This window comes from Drosophila biarmipes, chromosome 2L, assembly GCF_025231255.1.
Source record: "Drosophila biarmipes strain raj3 chromosome 2L, RU_DBia_V1.1, whole genome shotgun sequence".
In the NCBI taxonomy this organism is placed as follows: domain Eukaryota; kingdom Metazoa; phylum Arthropoda; class Insecta; order Diptera; family Drosophilidae; genus Drosophila; species Drosophila biarmipes.
Window position 1 is genome coordinate 5,598,121 of NC_066612.1, and position 21,906 is coordinate 5,620,026.

Below are 21,906 nucleotides of genomic sequence, written 5' to 3' on the forward strand. Positions count from 1 at the left end.
CGGCCACAGTACGATTGAGCAATTGCACCGTGTAGTCAATCACATCCTGAAGGCCTACGACAATAAAGAATACTGCAACGGCATCTTTCTTGACATACAACAGGCATTTGATAGAGTTTGGATCCCGGGACTACTAGCCAAAGTCAAAACAGCGCTGCCAGCCAACCTGTTTGAGCTCATCAGATCGTTTCTCACAAACAGAGATTTTTGCGTCCAGTCCAGAGACGCAATCTCTGCAAATGTTGCCATTACAGCTGGCGTTCCCCAAGGAAGCGTCTTAGGACCGCTACTGTACTCCATCTTTACAGCAGACATCCCCAAGCCAAGCTATGAAGAAATGACCTACGACAACAGCAAAATGCTGCTGGCCAGCTTCGCTGACGACGTCTGCTTTCTCAGCTCCTCGAACAGTGAGACCGAGTCTTCACAAACGCTGCAAACCTACCTCAACGAATTCGAGAAATGGGCCACGGCGAACAATATCAAAATCAACGAAAGCAAATGCGTAAACGTTTGCTTTACGTTACGCCGAAAAACAACTCCGGTGGTCCACATTAATAATGTGGACATAGAGCAAGCGACTAAGGCGAAATACCTAGGCCTCACACTGGACAAACGCCTAACCTTCCGAGAACATATTGCCAGAGTCGTCAAAATGTGCAACCTAAAGCGGAACCAATTATTCTGGATGCTAAACAAGAAAAGCAAACTATCTCTAAGATGCAAGCGGCACATTTATCAACAAATCATCGCACCAACTTGGAGATATGGAATCCAAATTTGGGGAGTGGCGGCTGCGTCCCACCGAAAACGTTTCCAAACCGTCCAGAACAAAACATTAAGACAAATCACTGGCTGTGAGTGGTTCGTTAGCGGCCAAACGCTTCACAATGACCTAAACCTGAGTCTTGTTGAAGACCAAATATCGTTCTTCTCAAGCAGGTACAACGACCGTCTAACTGCCCACCGTAATCGTCTAGCCCGGAGATTACAGGGGGCTATCCCAATTCGCAGGCTCAAAAGAAGACATTTTGGGCTGCTCCTAAGAGACTAATATGAATATATTATTTACTTGAAACTAGTCGTAATTTGATCTACTCCTATATACCAAGTTGAAAACTAATTATAATTTATAATTAAGAGATTATTTACTTAAGAAAACATTTAGGTTAAAGGCTTTAATTAGATCTGTTCCTGGATTATATTAAATAAAGATGTTAATTAAATAAATAAAAAAAAAAAAATCGTATTTCTGAGCTTAAATATATTGTTGCATAGTTTTAGACACCTATTTTTTTTTTATTTAATTAACATCTTTATTTAATATAATCCAGGAACAGATCTAATTAAAGCCTTTAACCTAAATGTTTTCTTAAGTAAATAATCTCTTAATTATAAATTATAATTAGTTTTCAACTTGGTATATAGGAGTAGCTCAAATTACGACTAGTTTCAAGTAAATAATATATTCATATTAGTCTCTTAGGAGCAGCCCAAAATGTCTTCTTTTAGACACCTAGAAAATGAATTTACAATTGAATTCCTCAAAAGCCAAGAAGGTTCTGAACTCAATTTTGAATTTGCCAACTTTTGGCAGCCAGGGGCCACAATGGAGCTCTGGAATCCGAACCGTTCGGACCAGTCGACGACGTGTTGGTCCTCAAATCGAGCCACTCGGGAGTTATGGAACAAACACACAATGCAGAAATGCGCAAAAATAAGAAGTGAGCCGAGAGAAAAAGCCACAACAGCGCCGAAACAAATGGGCCCAGTTCAGCTGCCTTGTTTCTGGGCGCCTCCCGGTTTCACTTTTGCTGCACCCTGTGGATTTTTTTAATTAAACCAAGCGACAATTTGACGTCAATATCGAAATTAAGATCTTGCAGAGGCTGTAAAAAATAAACCAAGCAAAAAACAAGCTGAAAAATGAAAGGGAAGTTATCGGAGCGCCACCTCGATTTCTTCAATGTATGACCGAGTGTGAGAGCGGGACAACAACTTCCGTCACATGCTGAAAAAGCGGATATCCGGTACAACAAATTTTTGTTGTACTCGCTTCGAACTTCTGCGAAAGGGGCACACACACGGTTTTAGGGTATCTAGGGCATTTATGAAGTCGAACGTTCCATAAAATTATTTATTATTTAAACTTATTTTAATACTACATATACAAAGTATTTCTTTAAACGTTGAAATGTAAAATATTTATTAAAAAATGTAATATACGAGTTTATTTTTTTAAGTGCATCAAAACGCTAATGTAAAAATAACTGTACAAAACTTAGCATACTTTGGCGGCACAATATACATATGTTCAAAACTAAAAACCTAAATCAAAATTCTTAAAAATTGTTAAAATATCCTGGCAGGTGGAAAGTTAGTTTTATTTATAACAATTTTCCCTTTTATACAGAGCATCAAAAGTCCATATTTTCCCGCAACTTTCGCCCGACTTTCTCTTGTTTTCGCAACATTTCAGTTTTGTTTTGTCGTTTTCAATTTGCTCCCGTCCTTCGTTCGCTTATTGCTTCTGTTTATGTGTAAACCGTCGGTCGGGGGCGGAATGTGTGGGTGGGCGTGGTCGGGCCGGATATTGATGTGTTATATGCGATGTTGTGACTGCAATATATTTGCCAAATGACTGTTGATGCCGCCTCGTCCTCGTTCGCCGACAGCAGCAACAGCACCCACAGCAGCCCCGGAACGAAATGGGAGATAAAGGTCCGCACACGCGGCTGCGGATGCAGGAGCAATAAAATTTTCGGTTCGCAGGACTCGAGATGGGGAAATAATTGCGGCCCAGGCCCCTGAAAGTGTTGCCATAAAAATGCAAATGCCAAATGCCGCAAAGTTGCGAATGAGCCCGGCGAAACAAATAATAATGAAACCCCCTCGACAGCGGCAACATAAATCCGTTCTGGCATATATAACAAATGACAAAATGAAAAGTTGAAAGGAAAACAAATCGAACAAAGGGGATAAATAACCCACGCTCATGCGACTTAAAAACGTTCACGAGTGGAAATTCCAGGAAGGCAATTTTTACCCACGATATTGTTATTTATCTTTGCAAAGCCATCAAAGTGTCATAAAAGAACAAAAAAAATACAAAATTAATCTATGATTCAGTGTCAGAACGAGTGGCAACAGATTTTCAGACCAATCGAAAATGAATAATTAAAATATTCCTAACGGCGTATCAAAGTTTATGGGATAATGATTACTAACCAATATTCGAATTAAATATTGCACATGAGATTTAAAATTTAATAATGGTAAACCTTAAACATAAACAAGCTTAAAGCACATATTTTGAATAGACATTTTTATTTAAAGAGGGAAAGGGAAAGGCCAAGGGTTTTTAGAAACATTTTCTTTTCTTATCGAATATATACATTCATGTATGCATCCAACTAACTCATAAGTTTTCTTTTAGCCCTGCAACTTTGCCAAGTTTTCTCCTTTTTGTTTATCATAATCAAGTACTCCATCTTTTCATTTAAAGTTATACTGTGTGTGCCATTTGCCTATGTAAAGTTTCTAATTAAGTTGAGTGAAATACCATGGTTGGCACATCAGCAAAGGGGATATGGTCTTTTATATGACTACAAGTTTGAGCACACATTGCGACTAAGTTTGCTTTCATCAGCCAAAGTGAAAATGAGTTGTACTTAAATCATTATGAAATAGTTATTTTACATCATATATTACAAAAATGCTTATATTAATTAAATGAAAGTATTTCTAGCTACCACTTAAATTTGCCTTTTCCAAAATCCCAAAAGTGGGTGGGATGCCATGGAAAATGGGAAAAGGGGGGCGTATGGATTTCAGTTTAGTTGCCTTCAGCTGCGTTTTGTTCCATAATAGCTAAAACTTTGCCAAAGCGAAGTTTTTGTATCTCAGCTGCGTTCATGTATCTGTATAAATTGCATTTGTATCTGGTTCTCGGCGCTGCAATCAGAACGTTCTGTGCTGTGTGTGTTTTCTCTCATCTAATTGCAGTTGGAAAATTGTTAGGCGGCTTTTCAAGTTTTTAATTGAATTTCGCTTATTGCCCAGTCTTGGATTAAATGGAACACATTCATAGAAATGTGCCATAAAAATGTATAGTTTTTCTTGTTAAATTTTCTTTTTTGAATTTCTATCCCTTGCAAATGTTCCAAAGGCGAAATAATAAAACTTTTCACTTTTTGTGTGTATCAAATAACAATTACAGGGGCAAAAGACCAAAAAAAAGGAATACAAAAAAACAAATAAGAATATATTTGCTTCTCAAATGTTTTCCCCTTTAGCATATTTATATTTGCTTTATGCTATTTGGCCTCGTCTTGAGTTGTCCTTGAGGAAAGCTTACCAGGGAAATATGAGAAAATTTGCACAAAGCTTTTCGCAATAATGCCCGGGGGACTCGAAAAAGACAATCACCTGGTTGTTCAGGGTTGAATGGGGTTGCCGGTGGGCTGCCGGGGGTTAAGTGTTTGTTATCATCTGTTTATTGAAATTGCGTATCAAATGTTCGCTTTCAATCGAAAAGGCTGAATAAATCCACGTGGAATTGCATGGGATTCCCATTCAACAAGGTAAACAAAAAGGAAATGAAAAACAATAAACAAAATGTAGGAAAATTGTTAGGAATTGAACATCATGACTTGTTGGCAGTTATAACTTTATTGTTTTGACTACTTACCTCTCACTTTTTGTATTATTTTATTTGGTTTACTTAATTTTAATGAGTATAAAATTGGGAATGCGAATCTAAATGCAAGCAGCTAATATTATACATTAAATATAAATAACAGTTAGAATCTTCAAAGCAACCGTTTACACAAGTGTTTGGTTTTTGATGCACGATGAATTACTTAAATACAATATGCCGTTGAACTCAGTGAAAAGCGCCTACAATTGCAGACTTTTGTTAGCAGAGAATGCTTGCTTCTTATATCTTTTATAAATTGTTTAGATATCTTCACATTCAGTCATTTCAAGGCAGTCAAGCGCAACAGGTTGAATTATTTAAAATGAAACTGTTTTCTCTAATTTTCCTGACTTTTACCCTATTTGCTTGTATTTTGACGCTAGCTAACGGTGAGTACATACTAAAAAACCTTTTACATTTAATATTAGTATTGTTTTTTTAATATTGCAATAATTTAGGAAACTGTGGTGCTAGGTACGGTGGCTTCGGCCTGTGCAAAATGTTGATTTCAAAAGTGGTTTTTGTTCCAAATGAAAACAAGTGCCAATGGGTGCGCATACCCGGATGTTCGTCCTATGGAACTTTCTTCAGGAGTATTAGAGCATGTGAAGCCAAGTGCGTGCGATAGTACCATAAACTACAAAGACTTTATAAGAAAATTCTCAACAAGTCTTAAATTTCATAAAATATACAATTAAAATGTTTTGGATTTAATTTATGTGACCTATATTTTATTTATTAATCGATGAATATTTTTTAGCTTAAGTTAGATTTTATTTTGCTATATTCTATTAGCTCCAAGGACTTAAAATATATTTTTTTACTTAAGTTTAATGGGAATGACTACTTTCAGATTTTTCTTTGTAGGTTATTTCTAGCTTAGCAATAAGCGAAAAGCTATTTAAAGAGTTGGGCAAAACTTTTCCTATTTGCCAGGAGGTCGTTAAGACATCAACAGCTTCGCTCCTGTTGGCTTCTGCCCACCGCTGCAAAACACCCTTTAGCCATTTTTGTATTCATATTTCGTTTTTTTAGAAAACTTATGCCCCGGGCAAAACTAAAGCCATGAAAGCATAATGACAACCCCGACGACAAGTGCGCGTAATGGCTGAATAACAACAAAGTTAAGGAGTGCAAGAAATGGAAGCAGGACGAAGAACCAAAAACGGGGAATAAAACTTGGTAGACAATTAGCAATGGGGCGCAAATGTACATTTTTGGGATTTTAGTCGCGGTTTTTGGGAACAGAGAAAGAACATTTTAACAGAATTTAAGTTTAAACTACATTTATAAGTAGAAACCAAATATACTGTTATATACATAAAATATAACATTTAATATAATATTATATTAAATACACTTTGCCCTTTAAATTGAATGGTCTTTGAACAAATATTTCTACCTATCTATGTTTCATTTGGATATGAACAATTAAAAGTTTCTGAAACAAGTAAGTTAAGATAAAAAATAATTTTATTTTAAGACCATTAATAATTTCTGGTGGAATTTTGGTTATTTCACAATACACTTCTTCGTCAGTGATTTTCTTCCCAGTGCAGCTATGTTAAAGCCTCCATCGCGACAACATTAATTAGATTAAAATGCCTACAAATCATTTTGGAACGGCACCCGAGTGGCAGTCTTTGGATCTCGCAGCGAGTAAGCCCGGTAAGCTCACACATTATTCACACGCTTCGGAGCGCGCAATTTCCCGCCATTTCACAAAATGCAAATTGCGCACAGCCAAAACAAGATGGAAAAATACAGGATAAAAATCGGCACTCGCCCCAAAGCAATTTAAAGCACTGCCGGCCAGGGATAACGCAATCGAAATCAGTCCGAAAATGGCAATAACACCAGCGGGGTCCATCCCGAAACAATTACAAAACTATAAGCCTCCAAAGGGTACGCGCCGCAAATAAACAAAAAATGCAAATCGCCCAGGAGCCAAATCAGGACGGGCTTGTGGCAGGGGGAATCCCCCAGAGATGCCCACACAAATTGTACGCTATCAGCGGTGGGATCGAATCTGCTGCTGCCCTGCAATAAGCGAGGCTTAATTGGGTTCTCACACCCTGGAAAGTATAGGGCCATCTTACATGGAGTATTTTCGAAGCTGTGCGAGCAAATCTCTGGCCGGCATAATTAAAGCGAGCCATGAGTAATGGCCCCTGGCGAAGATGTGAGCTCACAAAGCTCATGTTAATTACAAAATAAGTCCCTTTTCGTAGGGGCACAATGGGTGGATTTGCTGGAATCTCAAAGCCCAGCTATGGTGTGTGGCTAATCCTTAACAATGGAATTACTTTAATTTGATTTGGTTTGTTGATTCTCATTATTTTAAGGAGTATTTAAAAGTAAACACTTATTTACACTTTTTAAAATGCCCAAAAGTATGCCACAATATATGTTTAGGTGGGTATCTTTTTCGAATGACAACCATTACTTGTTCATAGCATACTTTTAGGCTTATATATATAACTTTTTTAAATTCCCCTTGAATTCTTTCTCATTTTAACTGACACACATTGGATTTTTTTTAGTTTAGTACATCCGTTTTTTTAACTGACTTAAAAACTCAATCGATCAAACATAATATAAATGTTGAAGAGAAAAACAAAATAAAAATGTTGAAAACATTTATATCCCTTACATTTACCAACCCTCAATTAAACCGAACAATTACTCACAGCGTGCTGGATGGCAGGGCACTTCCCGCAACTGACAGCCTGAAAAGCATGCTCCCTCGCCGTATAAAGTCGCCAACTTCTTCCCCCATCGCTTAACACATTCAATAAATAAGAAGGGGGAATTTCACTTTCAGCTCAACACTTTACCCAGAAACACTTGCACTCCTTTGGCAAGGACCAAAGGCATGTTGAGGCATCCTTTTAGCCGACTCCGTGCTTTCCGGCCTTTGTTTTTGCCGCTTTTGTTGCTGGGGCGCCGCAAAATGCCTTAATCATGGCTCGTAAATCTTTGATGTTTCATTTGTGCCAAAACGCTAAGCGATTTTTAAAATGACTGTGGGCCGGTTAATCCGCAATCCCATAAATTATGGGATCAGAATGCGGCAAAGTCTCCCCCTATATTACATTGGCGATACAGCAACCTAGTTGAACTCGCTGAAAGTCTATCTAAAACTGGCTTTTGCAGTTCCCCAATCGAGTTCGATTCGTTTTGGCACAAAAACGGAAAATCAAAATGCACAAGTTTTGCTTGATTTCATCTCCCCTCTTTTTGGCAAAGGCTAAAAAAGCGCAAGGCAAGCCAAGCCAAGGCAAAGCAAAGCAAATCGGAGTGGAAAATGCTGCATAGAGCAGCAAATATCTAGAATAAATTGAATATAAATACGAAATCAAATGGAATTTGATTCGAGCGAGTTCCAGGACTCTCTCTCTGATTCGCCGTAGTTGATTGAAAAGGATTATGCCAAGTGGTTTTTCCCCCAGAACTTCATCTTTTACGTTGGCAACTTGGCCAACTGCTGGAATTGTGGTAATTCCGATCTTTAGTAATTGGCCCTGTGGGGGAAAAGAGGAAATAAAATCGGCAGCCAATTCGCTGGCGAGTGCTTCACATTCCTGTGCATCGGTCTCTGTTTCAGCTGCAGGAGCTCTTCAAGTGCATTCCAATTAAGTGCGCTGGGCAACAGTAAAAGCTTTCTAGCCCCACTAATTTTCCCGCTTTTCTCGCGCTTTTCTCCCGCTTTTCCCGGCTGCCTGCGCTTAATGGGCCACCCGCAAGTGTCGCAGGGCTTTTGGGGTTTTCCCTTTTCGCGCATAGGCGTGCCGATGGAAGTGCGGTCAGCTTTATTTCGAGTGCCTTAATCGGTTTACTGGAGGCGACAACCGTTTTAATGGGACATCCATTTTAGGAATAGATAGAACAAATAGATTGGAACAAGTTCAAGTCAGTTTGGTAACGTCCTTGAATGAAGATCCTAAATAGAAACTACTTTCGCGAGGAAATAAGATAGAAATTCCCAATTTTCCGGACTGCCTAAATATTTATATAAAATATATTAAATATTTAAAATATATTGTTGCATACTTTTAGACCTCTTTATAAATAATTCCGAAATACCAGTGATTTCTAAATCACCCTTATTTCGTTTTAGTATCGTATTTATGTATGTGTATGAAACCTTTTGTTTGAAATATCAAAATGAGGGTTATTATTAAAAAGGTAATACAAATTGTAACATTTTTAGTTACAATTTTGTTTAACTTTCTGGGCCTAAAAAAAGTTTTTAAAAGATTAAAACTATTCATGATTTTTAAGGCTCCGTTCCACCCGCTGGAAAGTTGACCCTTCAAAGTCATATAGCTCCTATCACGATTTCCTCCCCAGCTAGTGCGAAAGCTCCTTTCTGCCTTTTTGTCCAGGACAAATGTGAAAATTGTTTGCCGGCCTCGGTCTTTCAGCCTCGAACTACTGTCAAACGCACTTGGAAGTCGAGTTGGAGAGCCGCCAGTTGTATGGCTTTGTTTTTTTTTAACAGCCTTGTAAAGTTACGCAATCGGAGAAAACTCCGGGCACAAAGTTACAATTGCAGGCGGCGACTGTGCGGGTGCAGTGGACCAAAGTTGGTCCAACTCTTTGACTGATTAGATGTCCGGCGAGGGAGCAGTTTAAACTTTAAAGCTGTCCCGATAGCAAAAACAATGAAAAATTCATTCAACTGCTCTTTGATTTGTTGCTGTTCGAAGCTAACCATTTTGTAAGAGTCGCCGATAAAGTTGAGCGGAAAAATGTGGTTACTAGTCCGGATCTCTTTTTACCTGCGAAACCATCGAAATGGAAAAATTTAGATGAACAGCGACGTTTTTGGATATAGGAATTTCAATTCAGTTTTTTAGCTGTGGAAAAAGTTTTACCCTCAGAATTTATAACTTAATTAAACTAGAAACCACCAGTGTTTTCAAATCACATGTAAAATGTCAAAAAGTATGCAACCCATTTTTTAAGTCCGAAGGCAGACCTATCTCATTTTACTGCATACTTTTACACGCCTTAACAAATGGTTTGAAAATCCTTTGTATACCATAACTGAAGAGACTACACCTGACAGTTTTACCCTAACAACAGTGTTGCCAACTGAAAGTAATGCTCAACATTATGGTAACAATCTAGTAAAAAATAAGAAGAACAACAATTTATGTCCAACATAAAAATATCAGTAAAAACGCGAGGCCGAAACAACAAAAATGGCTGTAAAAGTCAGTCAGTAGTAAAAAGTAGTTTATTTAAGAAGCAAACGCGAAAAATGAGTTTTTTTTAAGAGGGGGGTCATAAAGGATCCCCCCATCATGCGCGGTGTATTTGCATATGTGGGAGTGTGTCACTTCTGCGTGTGCGTGTGTGTGAGCTTTTCGCCCCTGTTTGCTTATTTAAGTCGTTTGCAATTTCTGCACTTTTCTTTGCACAGCCAACGCATAAAAAATAACACACAAATGCAACTTCAGGCACTGAAAAAAAAATATTTTTAGAGTATATTTTTTAACAAGCAAAAAAAAACCTTAAATAATTGCTATAACATAATCAAACTCTAGGTGTCGCAAAAAATACTAAAAATGTATACATTAAACATAGAAAAATATGATCTAAAATATTATTTAATAACTTACACAATAAAAACCATCTAAATCTATAGAGGTTATATCAACTAGCATAGTTTTTTCCCTATAAACGATATTTTTCCCCCAGTGTATAATGCGTTTATGTGTGTTCCTACGAATTCCCTTTATAACTGACAAACTTCGCTGGCAACTTTTGCAATTACCAAACTCACACACATGCATGCACTCAGACACATGGTAAATTGTACTATTTAATTTGGTTAGAGCAAGAAGGCCGGCGAGCCTTTAGCAACTGACAGCTGAGATCAAGATGGCTGCCGCTTTGGGAGAAAGTTCTCCTTTTTTCCTGTGCTATCTACGGCACCCTTTCTCCGCCTCCACTGCCACTGCCACTTCCGGTGTGTATGTGTACTGTCAATCTGCGAAAGGGACAGGGGAAGCGGAAGGAAGCACGAGCAGGTTGGCCCCTGGCGAATTGTGCCCACTAAAATGCTATTTTTCACTCTATTCGAGCGGAAGTGGAGCGACAGCAGCACGCCCAAAAAGCGGCGACAGCAGGAGCACCAAACAGCTCGGCAAGCAGGAGAAAGTGGAGTGCAGAAAGCAGAAGGGAGAAAGCAGCCGGATGTTTAGCATGCACTCGGATAAAAAAACAGAGATCAATACAAAAGAATCACGTATACGCAGTGTGTGCTTTGGGGGTATCTTCTAGATTTCTCTGCTATCTTTCTGTTTAACAACAGTAAATAAAATATCTGCTTGCCAAATAAAGGTATATTCAATCTTAATTTTTATTATAGGCTTAATTAATTATTTGTGCTGCTGAAAAAGTTCAAAATATTTTATTGCTTTCTGTGGCTTTTTAACAAGCGACAATAAAAATTATTTTTAGTAATTTTACCAGAAGTATATTGGTAAATAATTTTCATTTTTCAATATAATAATTATTAAATAAATTATATTTTATGAGTAGTTTCCTGGCCCTAGGCATCCTTTTCATTCCCCATAGCCTTTTCTTAAGTTCAAACTTTGTATCTCGCATCCCATTAGATTTTAGAGCCAAAAACCGTATTTTTCCGAGTACAGCCAACGCACACCCACAGTCAACATCGCCCAAAAACAAGCACAACAAAGTGCACACACAAGCTGTTGAGGCGGCAGGATCAGGAAAATGGAGTTTGGAAAACGGGAGTGGGAGCCAGGACCAAAAGGAAGTCCAAACGCCGTCGAGGCGACAACAATTGTGCATTTGAATGCCGTTTGGAGGCCCTCGTGCAAGATAGAATATTTCGCTGGGGGGCGAAAAAACAAAACTATGCCAAAACAAAAAACAATCCAAGAAAACGGAGGCACACATAAAAATGTCAACACATTCAGATGCAACGAAGGGAAAGCTGGGGTTTTTTGAATTTTTAGAGTTCGCTGCTGCCAAAACTGGCGGAAAATGTGGTCTTAAATGGGAAATATTTTACAAGAACTGGGGACGAAAAGTAGAAGTGCTGTCTCACGAAAGATTTGACAGCTATAAAGGCGAAACAAACCTTTAAAATTTAAGCTTTACCTAGTGAAAAATTCTCCATCTTTAAAAATACATTTACATAAATAAAACCAGGATAAGTCCAATTTCCATCACTTCCTTTTTTTGAAGCTCACTCTAATTGCTTTTGCTTTCAAGTGCGGCCATTTCGGCTCAGCCCTAGCCAACATTGTTGGGCTCGTTCCGGGACACTTTGTGGCCTAATTAATAAGGCAGGCACCTGGCCAGGTCCAAAGGACGAGGCCCTAAGGACACGCACGTAAAGCACATAAAGAAATTGCTAAAGTTATTAAAAACAAACACTCGGGAGGCAGAACAAAGGAAAAACTACGCACACGCGCACTTTTTATGGCCAACCATTTGGAGGAGAATAAAACGGAGCACGAAGGACGAAGGACGCAGGACTGGGGAGCATTCTGCCCACATTTTGGCCAGCGGCCAAGCACACACATCAATGGGTTGTAATCTCTTAGAGCCACGGTAGGATCCAGCGGATTGACATGGGCTAAGAGGGACTTTGGTGGTATCAAGGGGCGTAGGGAGATTTAGGTTAGGAAGGGCGTTTTGGGTTTTTAAAATATTTACCTTATAGCATTATTGAATGAATGAACATAAAAAGCGGATCCTATATTTTTGAAAATTCCAAGAACTTCATTTTAAACACGGTTCAAAATATTGCGTTAATTGTAAATTAATTTAAAAATTCTTGTTTAGCTCTAATCTTTCTAAAATGATGAATAAATTTAAAAATGGTTTTTTAAAGGAATTAATAAAAACCTATTCAAACCAAAAATTAATTACTGTCTTAAAACCAAAGATTAAAGAGACATGTGAGGATAAACTACAGGAAAATCAAATAATTTAGTAAATTAAATTAACAAAATAGGCGTTTGCTGCTAAATCAACAGACACAACAAGTACTTCATTTAAATTAATTAAGCTGACGTACTTGCCAAATGATTTCCCAAAAATGCACTTCAACATTTGGGCAAGTGGGAAAATGTGAAACCCCATATCGGGACAGATTTAAAGGGGAATTTTACCCGACTGTGGACGGGCTGCATAGCAGCTGTCTATTCCCAAAACAGGAAGCCGGCAACAGCAAGAAAAGCATCTGAAATAAAAAGCCCCAAGGTGGAAGAAGAAGCTGCAGTTTCAGCGCACATTTCAGATGCGTTCGCATCCGCCGCTCTTGAATTTCCCACGGAAACCACCCAAGCCGCCCCCCTAACCCCCCGACGCCCAGCCACCCCCTCCAAGGCCCAAAGCCTGCCAAGTCATGTTTGCATGACGAAGTTTTCCTCAAACCATTTGGGCTAATATTTTAAGTTGGGCGAAGCTGGCAGTGATTTGTAACCTTTGATGACTTGGCGGGTTCAGCGAGCGGCGGTGGGGAAACAGGGGTTAAGGGAGCCCGAGAGCCGCAGTTGGTAGTCGGAAATTAGCGCTAATCTTTGTAATTCCAGCAGTATTAAGGATGGCTCTGAAATGGTTGGCAATAGGGGGAGAACCAGCGGAATAATTGTTAAAGTGGCTGAGCTGCCAATTTCAGGCGCTTAAAGCTCACTCAATCCCTGCTTGACCTTCAGCGAGACTACTTAGCTTCACTAGAGTACCTAAAAATATTGGTAATTAGCTTTAAGCTCCTCCTTTAAACTCTTATTTTCTACTTAAGCAACCCCTCACCATAGTCTTATTTAGGCATCAGCACGCAATCATAATTCACAGATCCGTTTTCCAATCGCCTTCTGTTGCTGTTCTTGGATGAAAAACTGGCATATGTCACACAGCCACCTACAATTTCCCATTTTCCTGCAAATTTTCGCCTGGCACATGGGACCACACAATGGGCTCCTAACTTGGGATTCCTATCCCAACTCCTCTGGTCACTTCTGCACCAACAATGCATTGGGCTCGGGGACGTTTAACTCTCTTGTTATCCGTTTTAGCAGAAGGGGTATTTCTAGTCCGCCAGGGTATGATGAGCCCTGTAAGGTTAAGAAAGATAGGTGTACCTTTATAATTATATATTTTATTATATTAGAGATCTTAAGATGAGATAATACAAATTTAAAAGCTTTTCATATATATATATATGATTAAATTAAATGTAATATATAATATTTATATTATAATGTATTATATTTTGTTATATTATAAGGTATTACTCATCTTGAGATCCTTATTTATACATGATAAACTTTCTAGATCATAAACTTAACTATTTTAGATCTTAATAATATCTTTGATCTTTAGCAAGCTCATCAACCCTTTAGAGGGTACCAGCCTCTTCGAATATCTGAAGCCCCATCTCAAGCTTGTTGGTATTCATTATTTCGGGCTTGTATTCCTTTTTGGGAGTTGGTCCTTGTTCTTGCCGAAGGAAGCTGAGGGGGCGTGGGTGGGTGTTTTCTGGCGTCAGCTGGTTAAACACACAAATGGTGAATGGAGTCGCAAAACAGAAGGAAAACATTGTGCAGCCCGAAACCAGAAACAGAGAGCCCAAAAGCCAGTCGCATATTTTGGCTCAAGTTAATTTGGGAGTGGGTAAATCTTGGGCAGCAGGACGTGATGGAAGGCCGGGAAAGTCCGGGGTGGACTCTGGTCAATGTCGCACACAAAGTTGCCAACTTGAACTCCGCCCGCTTTTTGGCCAAGAAAACACGAAAGTTGATCAAGAACTAAGTTTACCTCATCGAGGTGGTGCAACAAAGAATTTTGGCCGCCCCCTCATGGGCACTGAGAAAAAAAGGAATAATACGAAATATTTAAGAACAGAAAATATATGAAAATTTCTAAGATAATATAAAAAGAATATATTATTATTTGTTAATATTATAATATTATAATTTATTATATTTTAGAGATATATTATATAATAAGATGGATATTTTCTTAGTGCTTTGCTCACTATTTTGCCAAAGACAATAACTAATTTCCACCCATCACACGTCAAAGTTGCTCCATCTCCGGTTTTAGTTTCCGTTCGAGTAACCCAGAGTTTTTGCGACCACTTTGTACCAGTTATGTGTATTGGCTGCAGTGCGAGAGCCACTCCGCAGACTTCTTTTGGCCCCGCGTGGCTTCCATTGCCACTTCTCGACTTCCATGGCAAATCTTAAACTTTCGCAAATTCTTTGTAAGAAGCCAAGGGGCGGACGGGCTTTACTCGTAATTAGTTGGGGAAGTTGGGTAAATTGAACAGGGGCCAACCACAGGTCTTTAATATCAGGATGTAACAGGATATATCGAAAAACTATGAATATTAAGAACATCTTAAAGGGTATGACTGTAAAATTTTTCTTTAAATAACATACATCTTCAACACTTATTTTTATAAACTTAATAAAAATGTACTATTTTTTAAATTTTCTAAAAGAATATAATTAATATTATTAAGGATATAAGGATGTTACTTATACCCTCAATAAGGTATCGAGAACCTATCAAAATTCAGAAGTTCCTTTAAGGGTATGCCTTTAAAATGTAGTTTTGTGAAATATTATTTAAAAAAAAATTTATTTTATAACAATTTATACTATACATTTTTTCTAAGTAAGAATCCCCTTGACTTCGCTCACTAGTTAACATAAAGCTTGCCCACGTACCCATGTGACAATAAATGTAATAAAGCATCATTTAGTTCAAAATTCCTCCCTGATTTCCCGCAACTCCCATGGCAACCGTCTTGTGCCAGAGGTCAGAGACACCGAAATCTCGGCTTGAACCTTGTCAGTCCCCCTGCTGGCCACATTTTACAGTGGGCCAGAGGTCCGTCACCCCACCCACTGCCCCACGGGCATCACACAACCGCCCTTCAATCATGTTCCGGCCCTTGTTCGAACGCCTGCTGACAGTTCGCCCGCAAATTTCATTCAATTTGGAAAAACACAAAACCGACACCGAAACAGCAACTGAAAATGAAACTGAGCCCAAGAACGGTCTCAATTTCGAAATAGGGGCGTGTGGGCGGGGTCAAATTGATGAACCTGACCGAAGTTGGGCGCTCTTTGCTACGCTTTGCACAGAAACAAAGGAGGAAAAGCAAACATTTTCATGTTTTTCGAAAGTCTTCAATCAAAATGCGTCGGCAAAGTTTTAATGCATGCGCTGCCTACCCTCCTCCAGTTACACTCTAAAAATAAGTGGGAAAAAACTATACCGGAGGAAGTTTTTAAGTGACGAAGGGCGGAGGCGTGGCAAGCTGGCTCCTGCCGCACGGTTTGATAAATGATGTGTCGAAAATAAATGATTATGCTTTCAGAGGGACGCTCCACAAAAGTTTTTGGTTTTTTTACATTTCGCCACTTTTCTGCTTCCTTCACTTTTCGTTATAATTTCCTCTTATTTTAAGCTCTTCGCTGCGCAAAAGTTCATGTACTATAAGTTCATCTATTTGCATGCCTCATTTGCCATATTGATTTTGTTTACTTTTTCCTTCGCCTTGCTTCCTTAAAGGGAGTAAGGTGGTGGTACATTTGTTTCCATCAAATTCGGCTTAGGATTTACATTTTTGTTTTGGCAATTTGGGGATGAAAAATTAGGATTAAATGGGGTGAATTAAATTCGGGAGGAAAATGTTTCTAGAGGCTTTTCTAAAGTTTTCACCAAGAAGGTCGTAAACTACACCATCTAGAACCAAGAAAAACGTAAATTTACTTGTGTAAACAGTTTTACTGGACCGAGGGTCAACACTATTAATAAGAAATTTGTAACACAGGTTAGATCATCGTCACGCTCCCCTACTCCGCCGCCTATTCCTTGGCGGCTTCTCCCTGGGCAGCTTGGATGTTGGGCTTATCCCCTGATCCCTCGGCGGCTGCCACCAGAGACGCTGACGATGTCGATGGACGCAGTACCACGCTGCTGTCGCTGCTCTCGCTACTTGAATCGCCCACATTAAGATCGTTGCTTAGAGATTCAGCGGGAGGAGGAGCCACCACGGACACCGGAACTGGTGGCACCAAATTCGGGGTCCCAATGCAGATGCGTTTGGACGGCGGCGGTGCCACATGACCCAGGCGGGCATTGGTGATGGTTGTGCCAGGTGATACTGGCTCAAAGGCCATTAGCTCCCCGAAGTAGACGTGCTGAATCACGGGAAACTTGGAGAGTATCTGTGGGTTAAGAAAGTGAGTTGGGGTTGCTCCACAAGATTCAAAGTATTTTATCTAATCTGAAACCCTTTCTCGAAGACCTCACCTCCTTTTGGTACATTTTCACCAATCCCGCGTTGATCTTAACCCACGAGGGCACATCCGTGATGCTCCACAACTGGTTGGAGTGCTCGCCAAAGTGACCAGTCTTGACCTTGCAGATGTAGTCGATGCAGCTGATGAACATGAACTGATCCTTAAAGTCACTGATGATCTGCTCGTCCACGAACTTCGAGGGATCGAAGGGGCTTTTGACTTAAGGGAACAGAGTTAGAAAAGGAAACTCAGGGGTCGTCCCACGAGACCCACCTGCTAGCTGCGCACTGCCCCAGATGAAGGGCACAAACTGGAAGTCGTCCAGCGACCAGACTCCCTGACTGCCAGCTGGTTCCATGTTGTAGGTGCGCTGCAACTGCCTGACAAACTCAAGATATCGATTGAAAAGCCTCAGGGCGGCGCTGACGATGTCCTGTTCCTGCAGGATCTCGGCCTTGAAGAGGGAGCACAGGAAGAACAGGAAGGACAGCTCGTGCCCGGTTCCGTAGTCAATCCTGGTGGCATTGCCAAAGGACTCCACAAGGTACTGCTCCAGTTCGCTCTTGTATCTCTTCTTGGCGGCGGGCAGCAGCTGCTCCAGCAGTTCCGGCAGCTGTTCCCGCATTTCCTGGGCCCAATCTCTGTAGGCCTTGTTGCCGAACCGCTGGGGTTGCTCCAAGGGAGGATGCTGCTGCACCAACTTCTCCAGGGAATCGAAGAGGCGCACTAGCTTCCGCAGCATTTCCGACTCGAACACCTCGTCCGTGGTCTTGATCCCCTGAATGGCCGAACTGGTGCCATTGATATAGCCTATCAAGTCGTGGTAGGCGCGGGATCTCTGCCAAATTGCTAGGTCTCCTAGATTTTGCACCCTCTTCGTAATTACCGGCAGTTTACCTGGAACTGAATTGGTTAATCCGGTTTGATTTACTGGGGTGTGCAATCGGCGCACCTTCTCCTTGGACATCGGCATCCGCCATTCTCGTAGAATAGTTGATTAACCTCGATTTGAAGTTATTTTGTTCGGGAGTTACGTTTTGTTTGTTATTTTGAGGGCATGTTCTTCTTCTTCTTCTTCTTCAGTTGCAAGGAGTCGAGTGCAATAGTGTCATCCCTAAGTATGACCGTTTGCCAATGCAGCCTGTGAATTGCATATTGAGGGCGTTTACACAGTATAAGCAAAATCAAATAAAACTGATTCTTCATTTTACTTGTGTGATACTTGTACAAAATTAATCTTATATGTATACTAGTTTTTTGAACTCAGTCGGATCTGCAAGAAATTAAAATACAAATAATTACAAATAATGAGAGATATGTATCTGAGTTTTGAAGTTGCAACCTTGTGTGAACCGCACCATCGTTGCCTTGCGATGGTTTTAAACAAGGGGAATGCCCTATACGAATTATCGAAAAATTGACCACCCCTAACCGATAGTTAACAACAAACTCCGCCTACGCCGGCAAACCGCCACGAAAACTGGAAAAAACGAAATAAATTGGACTTTATAGCTATTAAATCACGTATAAACCATGATCGAGACACTGTATAACCTGCCCTTCCACATCCTAGTGCCGCCCAACATCAAGGTCCGGAAATTCAGCATTCCAATGCCCTCGCCCATGGCTGTCTTCAGTGTGATATTGTTTTCCTATTTTCTGGTGACAGGCGGTGAGTTAACACACTATTACTAATAAGATCAATTAACTATGTATGATACTATCCCGCAGGCATTATTTACGACGTGATCGTGGAGCCGCCCAGTGTGGGAGCCACTGTGGACGAGCATGGCCACTCCCGACCCGTGGCCTTTATGCCTTACCGGGTGAATGGGCAGTACATCATGGAGGGCCTGGCCAGCAGCTTCCTGTTCACCGTCGGCGGCCTGGGATTCATCATCATGGACCAAACCCACTCCCCGGGCAAAACTAACCTCAACCGCCTGCTGCTCACCGCTATGGGATTCATTTTCATCCTGGTCTCCTTCTTCACCACCTGGCTTTTCATGCGCATGAAGCTGCCCAGCTACCTGCAGCCCTAGAATCTCTTCTAGAAACGGACGAAACAACGCTCTCTTAGTATTCTCTCAATGTCGAAAATCTCCAATGGGAGATGCCCCCAAAATCTCTTTCAACTTGATGCCAATCGAAGTTCCACGTAATTTAATATTGCATTTTAATGAGGAGATGTAAGGGCTATCACCGTATAAGAAATTCCAGTTTATAACGCTTTAAGCTTCTGAAAATGCAATAGGGGGCATTTTTAAAACTGGTTATTGGCGGTAATCAGATTCAGAATACCCTTTTATTTCTCTATTTTTCATTGCTGTCGAATAAATAATATAATTATATAAATATTAAAAGCAGTTGATAGTACTTTAATATTTAAAGCTTTTTGTCAAAAATGTTTATACTTTTAACTCTTTAACCATGTTATCAATTATTTTCACTTCGTTTAATAGTTTTTTAAATGTTCTGATTTAAGCACTTTGATAAGTTTATAGACCCTCAAACATGTCGCCTATATGAGCACATAAAATCGGGGAAAACAAACTTTTTGGCGTCCCATGGCTCTCAGTTTAGTTCGCGCTGTTGGCTTGTTTGGCTCGCTAGTTCGTTCGCGGCGTTCAAAACGCTATCCATAGCCTATATAATTTTAGAATCTATTTTTGTTTATAAATATTCAGTACTTACCAATACTAGTGTGCATCTCAAGTGGAATTTAGCTAAAAAGTTACCAAGAAAAGTGAAGAAAACTCGATTGTTAACAGGAGGAACCAAAAACCATACCAACTTTTTCCCTTCTCCAAGTGATGTAACCTCGAGGAATACGAATCCTCTCCTGCTCTTCTCTCCCAGCGGTTTCTGCGTCGCATTTTGTTTACTTCTTGGGCAAAAACCAAAACAGAGACATGTCGAAAAAGTGCACAGTGCGCTCGCTGAGCGATAGTGCTCTGGCGGAGCTGGCCAACTTGTTGGTGTCCACCATCAGCTATGTGCAATATGCTCCGGATGTGCACCTGGACATAAACATAGTGATGGTAGAGCTCAACGAATACCTGTCCCAGTTGGGAGCCACACCGAATATATATCAGGATCTGCTCAGGGTGATCCTCAGCTCGGATTACCTGGATGCCAACATGAGGTTCACCTGCCTGCAGATGCTGCTCAACTGCGGGGTCACTTTTCTGATGACCGAGGTGTTCCCCTTCAGCTATTACGAGAAAATCTTGCAGGTAATTCAAGTAAATTATCATTTGTATAACCTTTTATTGATCGATTTTTATTTTTCAGGTCATTGCAGCCCAAGGAGCCGGCTTACGGGTGTTAAACATCAAAGGAATCTGGGTGAAGGAGGAGCACATGCACTACATGTATGACATAGTCAGAAAGTGCAGTCAGTTGGTCAAACTATATGTGCCCTACATAGCCAACGACCGTTTGCTGGAGGAGATCGGAAAGTGCTGCACTCGCCTCCAGATTCTGGACATTTCCGGCGAGACTGATATCACGGAAATCGGCATTGACTTCCTGTCCAAGGGCGTCTGCTCACAGTCCCTGACTGTGGTGGATGTGGGAATGCCGGGAGAGGAGAACATATGCTACTCGGACATTGCCCTGATCCTGGAGCACTGCCCGCAGGTGGAGACACTCTCTACCTACTCCTTTGTGGGGGCCTCCTTGAAGTTTATCCACGACAATATCGACGATCGGTTCAAGTGTCGCCTGAAGTACATCCATGACACGGGCACGGATGAGGCCACCTTGCAGGTGATCATGCAAACGTGTCCGAGGCTGGAAACCCTGTATCTCGACTCACCAAAGACCGGAAGCCTGAGAGCTCTGCACACGCGCAACTTGAGGAAACTTAAGATCTACAAGTTCGTGGTGGCCGAGTTACTTTCGCTGCTGGAGCGACCAATTGGCAGGAACCTGCGTCATCTCACGATGATCAAGGGCCTGGGTAACCTAGAACTGGGAAAGTTGGCTCGCCTCTGTCCCTCGCTGATCGATCTAGACTGCTATATGATTGACAGTCTGTCCTACGGGCAAGGACACGCCAAGTTCCAGCAGCTGGAGGGCCTGGAGATCCTAAGTAGCGCCATTATGAACAGCTCCTTGAAAGCCTTCCTTTGTAATTCCACGGATCTCAAGAGATTGGCCGTGGACACGGTGGATTTTACGGATGAGGATATAATGAGGTATTATTATTTTAGTATAAACCAACTGAATAGTTAATACATTTTATTTTTACAGCATGTTTATGCAGCATGACTTTAAATTTCTGGAGGATGTGTGGTTTACTTTGGCGCCAGATCTTACAGTGCAGTCTGTGGAGGCAAGCATCTAGTTAATATATGTATTTTCTTTATTACAAATTCAACTTTTTCCAGCTACTAATGGACAGTTGTCCAGAACTGCAGTCCGTGGGTCAGTTAACCGGCTGGTCCCTAACTCCCGATGACTTGGCGCTGATTAGAGGACTCTTAAAAAGCGGCAATTCGAGCATTGTACTGACACCAAACGGTTTTTTAGCTTGAGTATTATTTATACTTGCCCTCTTAACCACTAACATTGTTTTAGTCTATCTAAGATAATGTATTTATTTGTTGTACTTAATTGCAATACTCGTACATTATTTTATCTTTCTAGCGCCTTCAGTAGCCCTATTGCTGACGCCCCTTTCCCGCCAGGAGGAGCAAACTTTGTTGTGAACAAATCAAGTGTTGTGTATTCTAGTTTTCTTGTGATATTATAAAAATAAAAATGTTTAAATTTAAAATTCAACGGAAACGAGGGCAGCTTCTAGAGGTGGGAGCACATCGGCTGAAGTATCGATATATATGGATAATTGTTTTAAGCCTAGTAGAGTACGGGTTTGAAAGGAAGTATACG

The 21,906-nt window shown here is 40.5% G+C and overlaps 4 protein-coding genes across 5 annotated transcripts; 3 read left to right on the forward strand and 1 right to left on the reverse strand.

The window, feature by feature from the left end:
- The first annotated feature begins 4,994 nt into the window (after window positions 1-4,994).
- LOC108033548 (uncharacterized) lies at window positions 4,995-5,357 on the forward strand. The gene is made up of 2 exons (XM_017107897.2): window positions 4,995-5,088; window positions 5,158-5,357. The coding sequence occupies exons 1-2, from the start codon at window positions 5,022-5,024 to the stop codon at window positions 5,325-5,327; spliced, it is 237 nt and encodes a 78-aa protein (XP_016963386.1). The 5' UTR covers window positions 4,995-5,021; the 3' UTR covers window positions 5,328-5,357.
- An 11,115-nt stretch (window positions 5,358-16,472) lies between these two features.
- LOC108033559 (serine/threonine-protein phosphatase 2A activator) lies at window positions 16,473-18,125 on the reverse strand. Its single transcript, XM_044094067.2, has 4 exons — window positions 17,963-18,125; window positions 17,284-17,907; window positions 17,021-17,229; window positions 16,473-16,935 (listed from the first exon to the last, which is right to left on the reverse strand). Exons 1-4 carry the CDS (start codon window positions 17,988-17,990, stop codon window positions 16,573-16,575), a joined length of 1,224 nt encoding a protein of 407 aa, XP_043950002.1. The 5' UTR covers window positions 17,991-18,125; the 3' UTR covers window positions 16,473-16,572.
- Window positions 18,126-18,430: 305 nt separating this feature from the next.
- Window positions 18,431-19,373, forward strand: LOC108035227 (putative oligosaccharyltransferase complex subunit CG9662). Its single transcript, XM_017110760.3, has 2 exons — window positions 18,431-18,682; window positions 18,742-19,373. Exons 1-2 carry the CDS (start codon window positions 18,544-18,546, stop codon window positions 19,050-19,052), a joined length of 450 nt encoding a protein of 149 aa, XP_016966249.1. The 5' UTR covers window positions 18,431-18,543; the 3' UTR covers window positions 19,053-19,373.
- A 63-nt stretch (window positions 19,374-19,436) lies between these two features.
- Window positions 19,437-21,793, forward strand: LOC108035351 (uncharacterized). Of its 2 annotated transcripts, XM_017110955.3 has the most exons (5): window positions 19,444-20,246; window positions 20,305-21,212; window positions 21,268-21,349; window positions 21,405-21,521; window positions 21,664-21,793. In XM_017110955.3, exons 1-5 carry the CDS (start codon window positions 19,923-19,925, stop codon window positions 21,673-21,675), a joined length of 1,443 nt encoding a protein of 480 aa, XP_016966444.1. In that variant the 5' UTR covers window positions 19,444-19,922; the 3' UTR covers window positions 21,676-21,793. The 2 variants fall into 2 exon arrangements, with proteins under 2 accessions (XP_016966435.1, XP_016966444.1); XM_017110946.3 differs by lacking the exon at window positions 21,664-21,793 and having other exon boundaries at window positions 19,437-20,246; window positions 21,405-21,551.
- The last annotated feature ends 113 nt before the right edge of the window (window positions 21,794-21,906 follow it).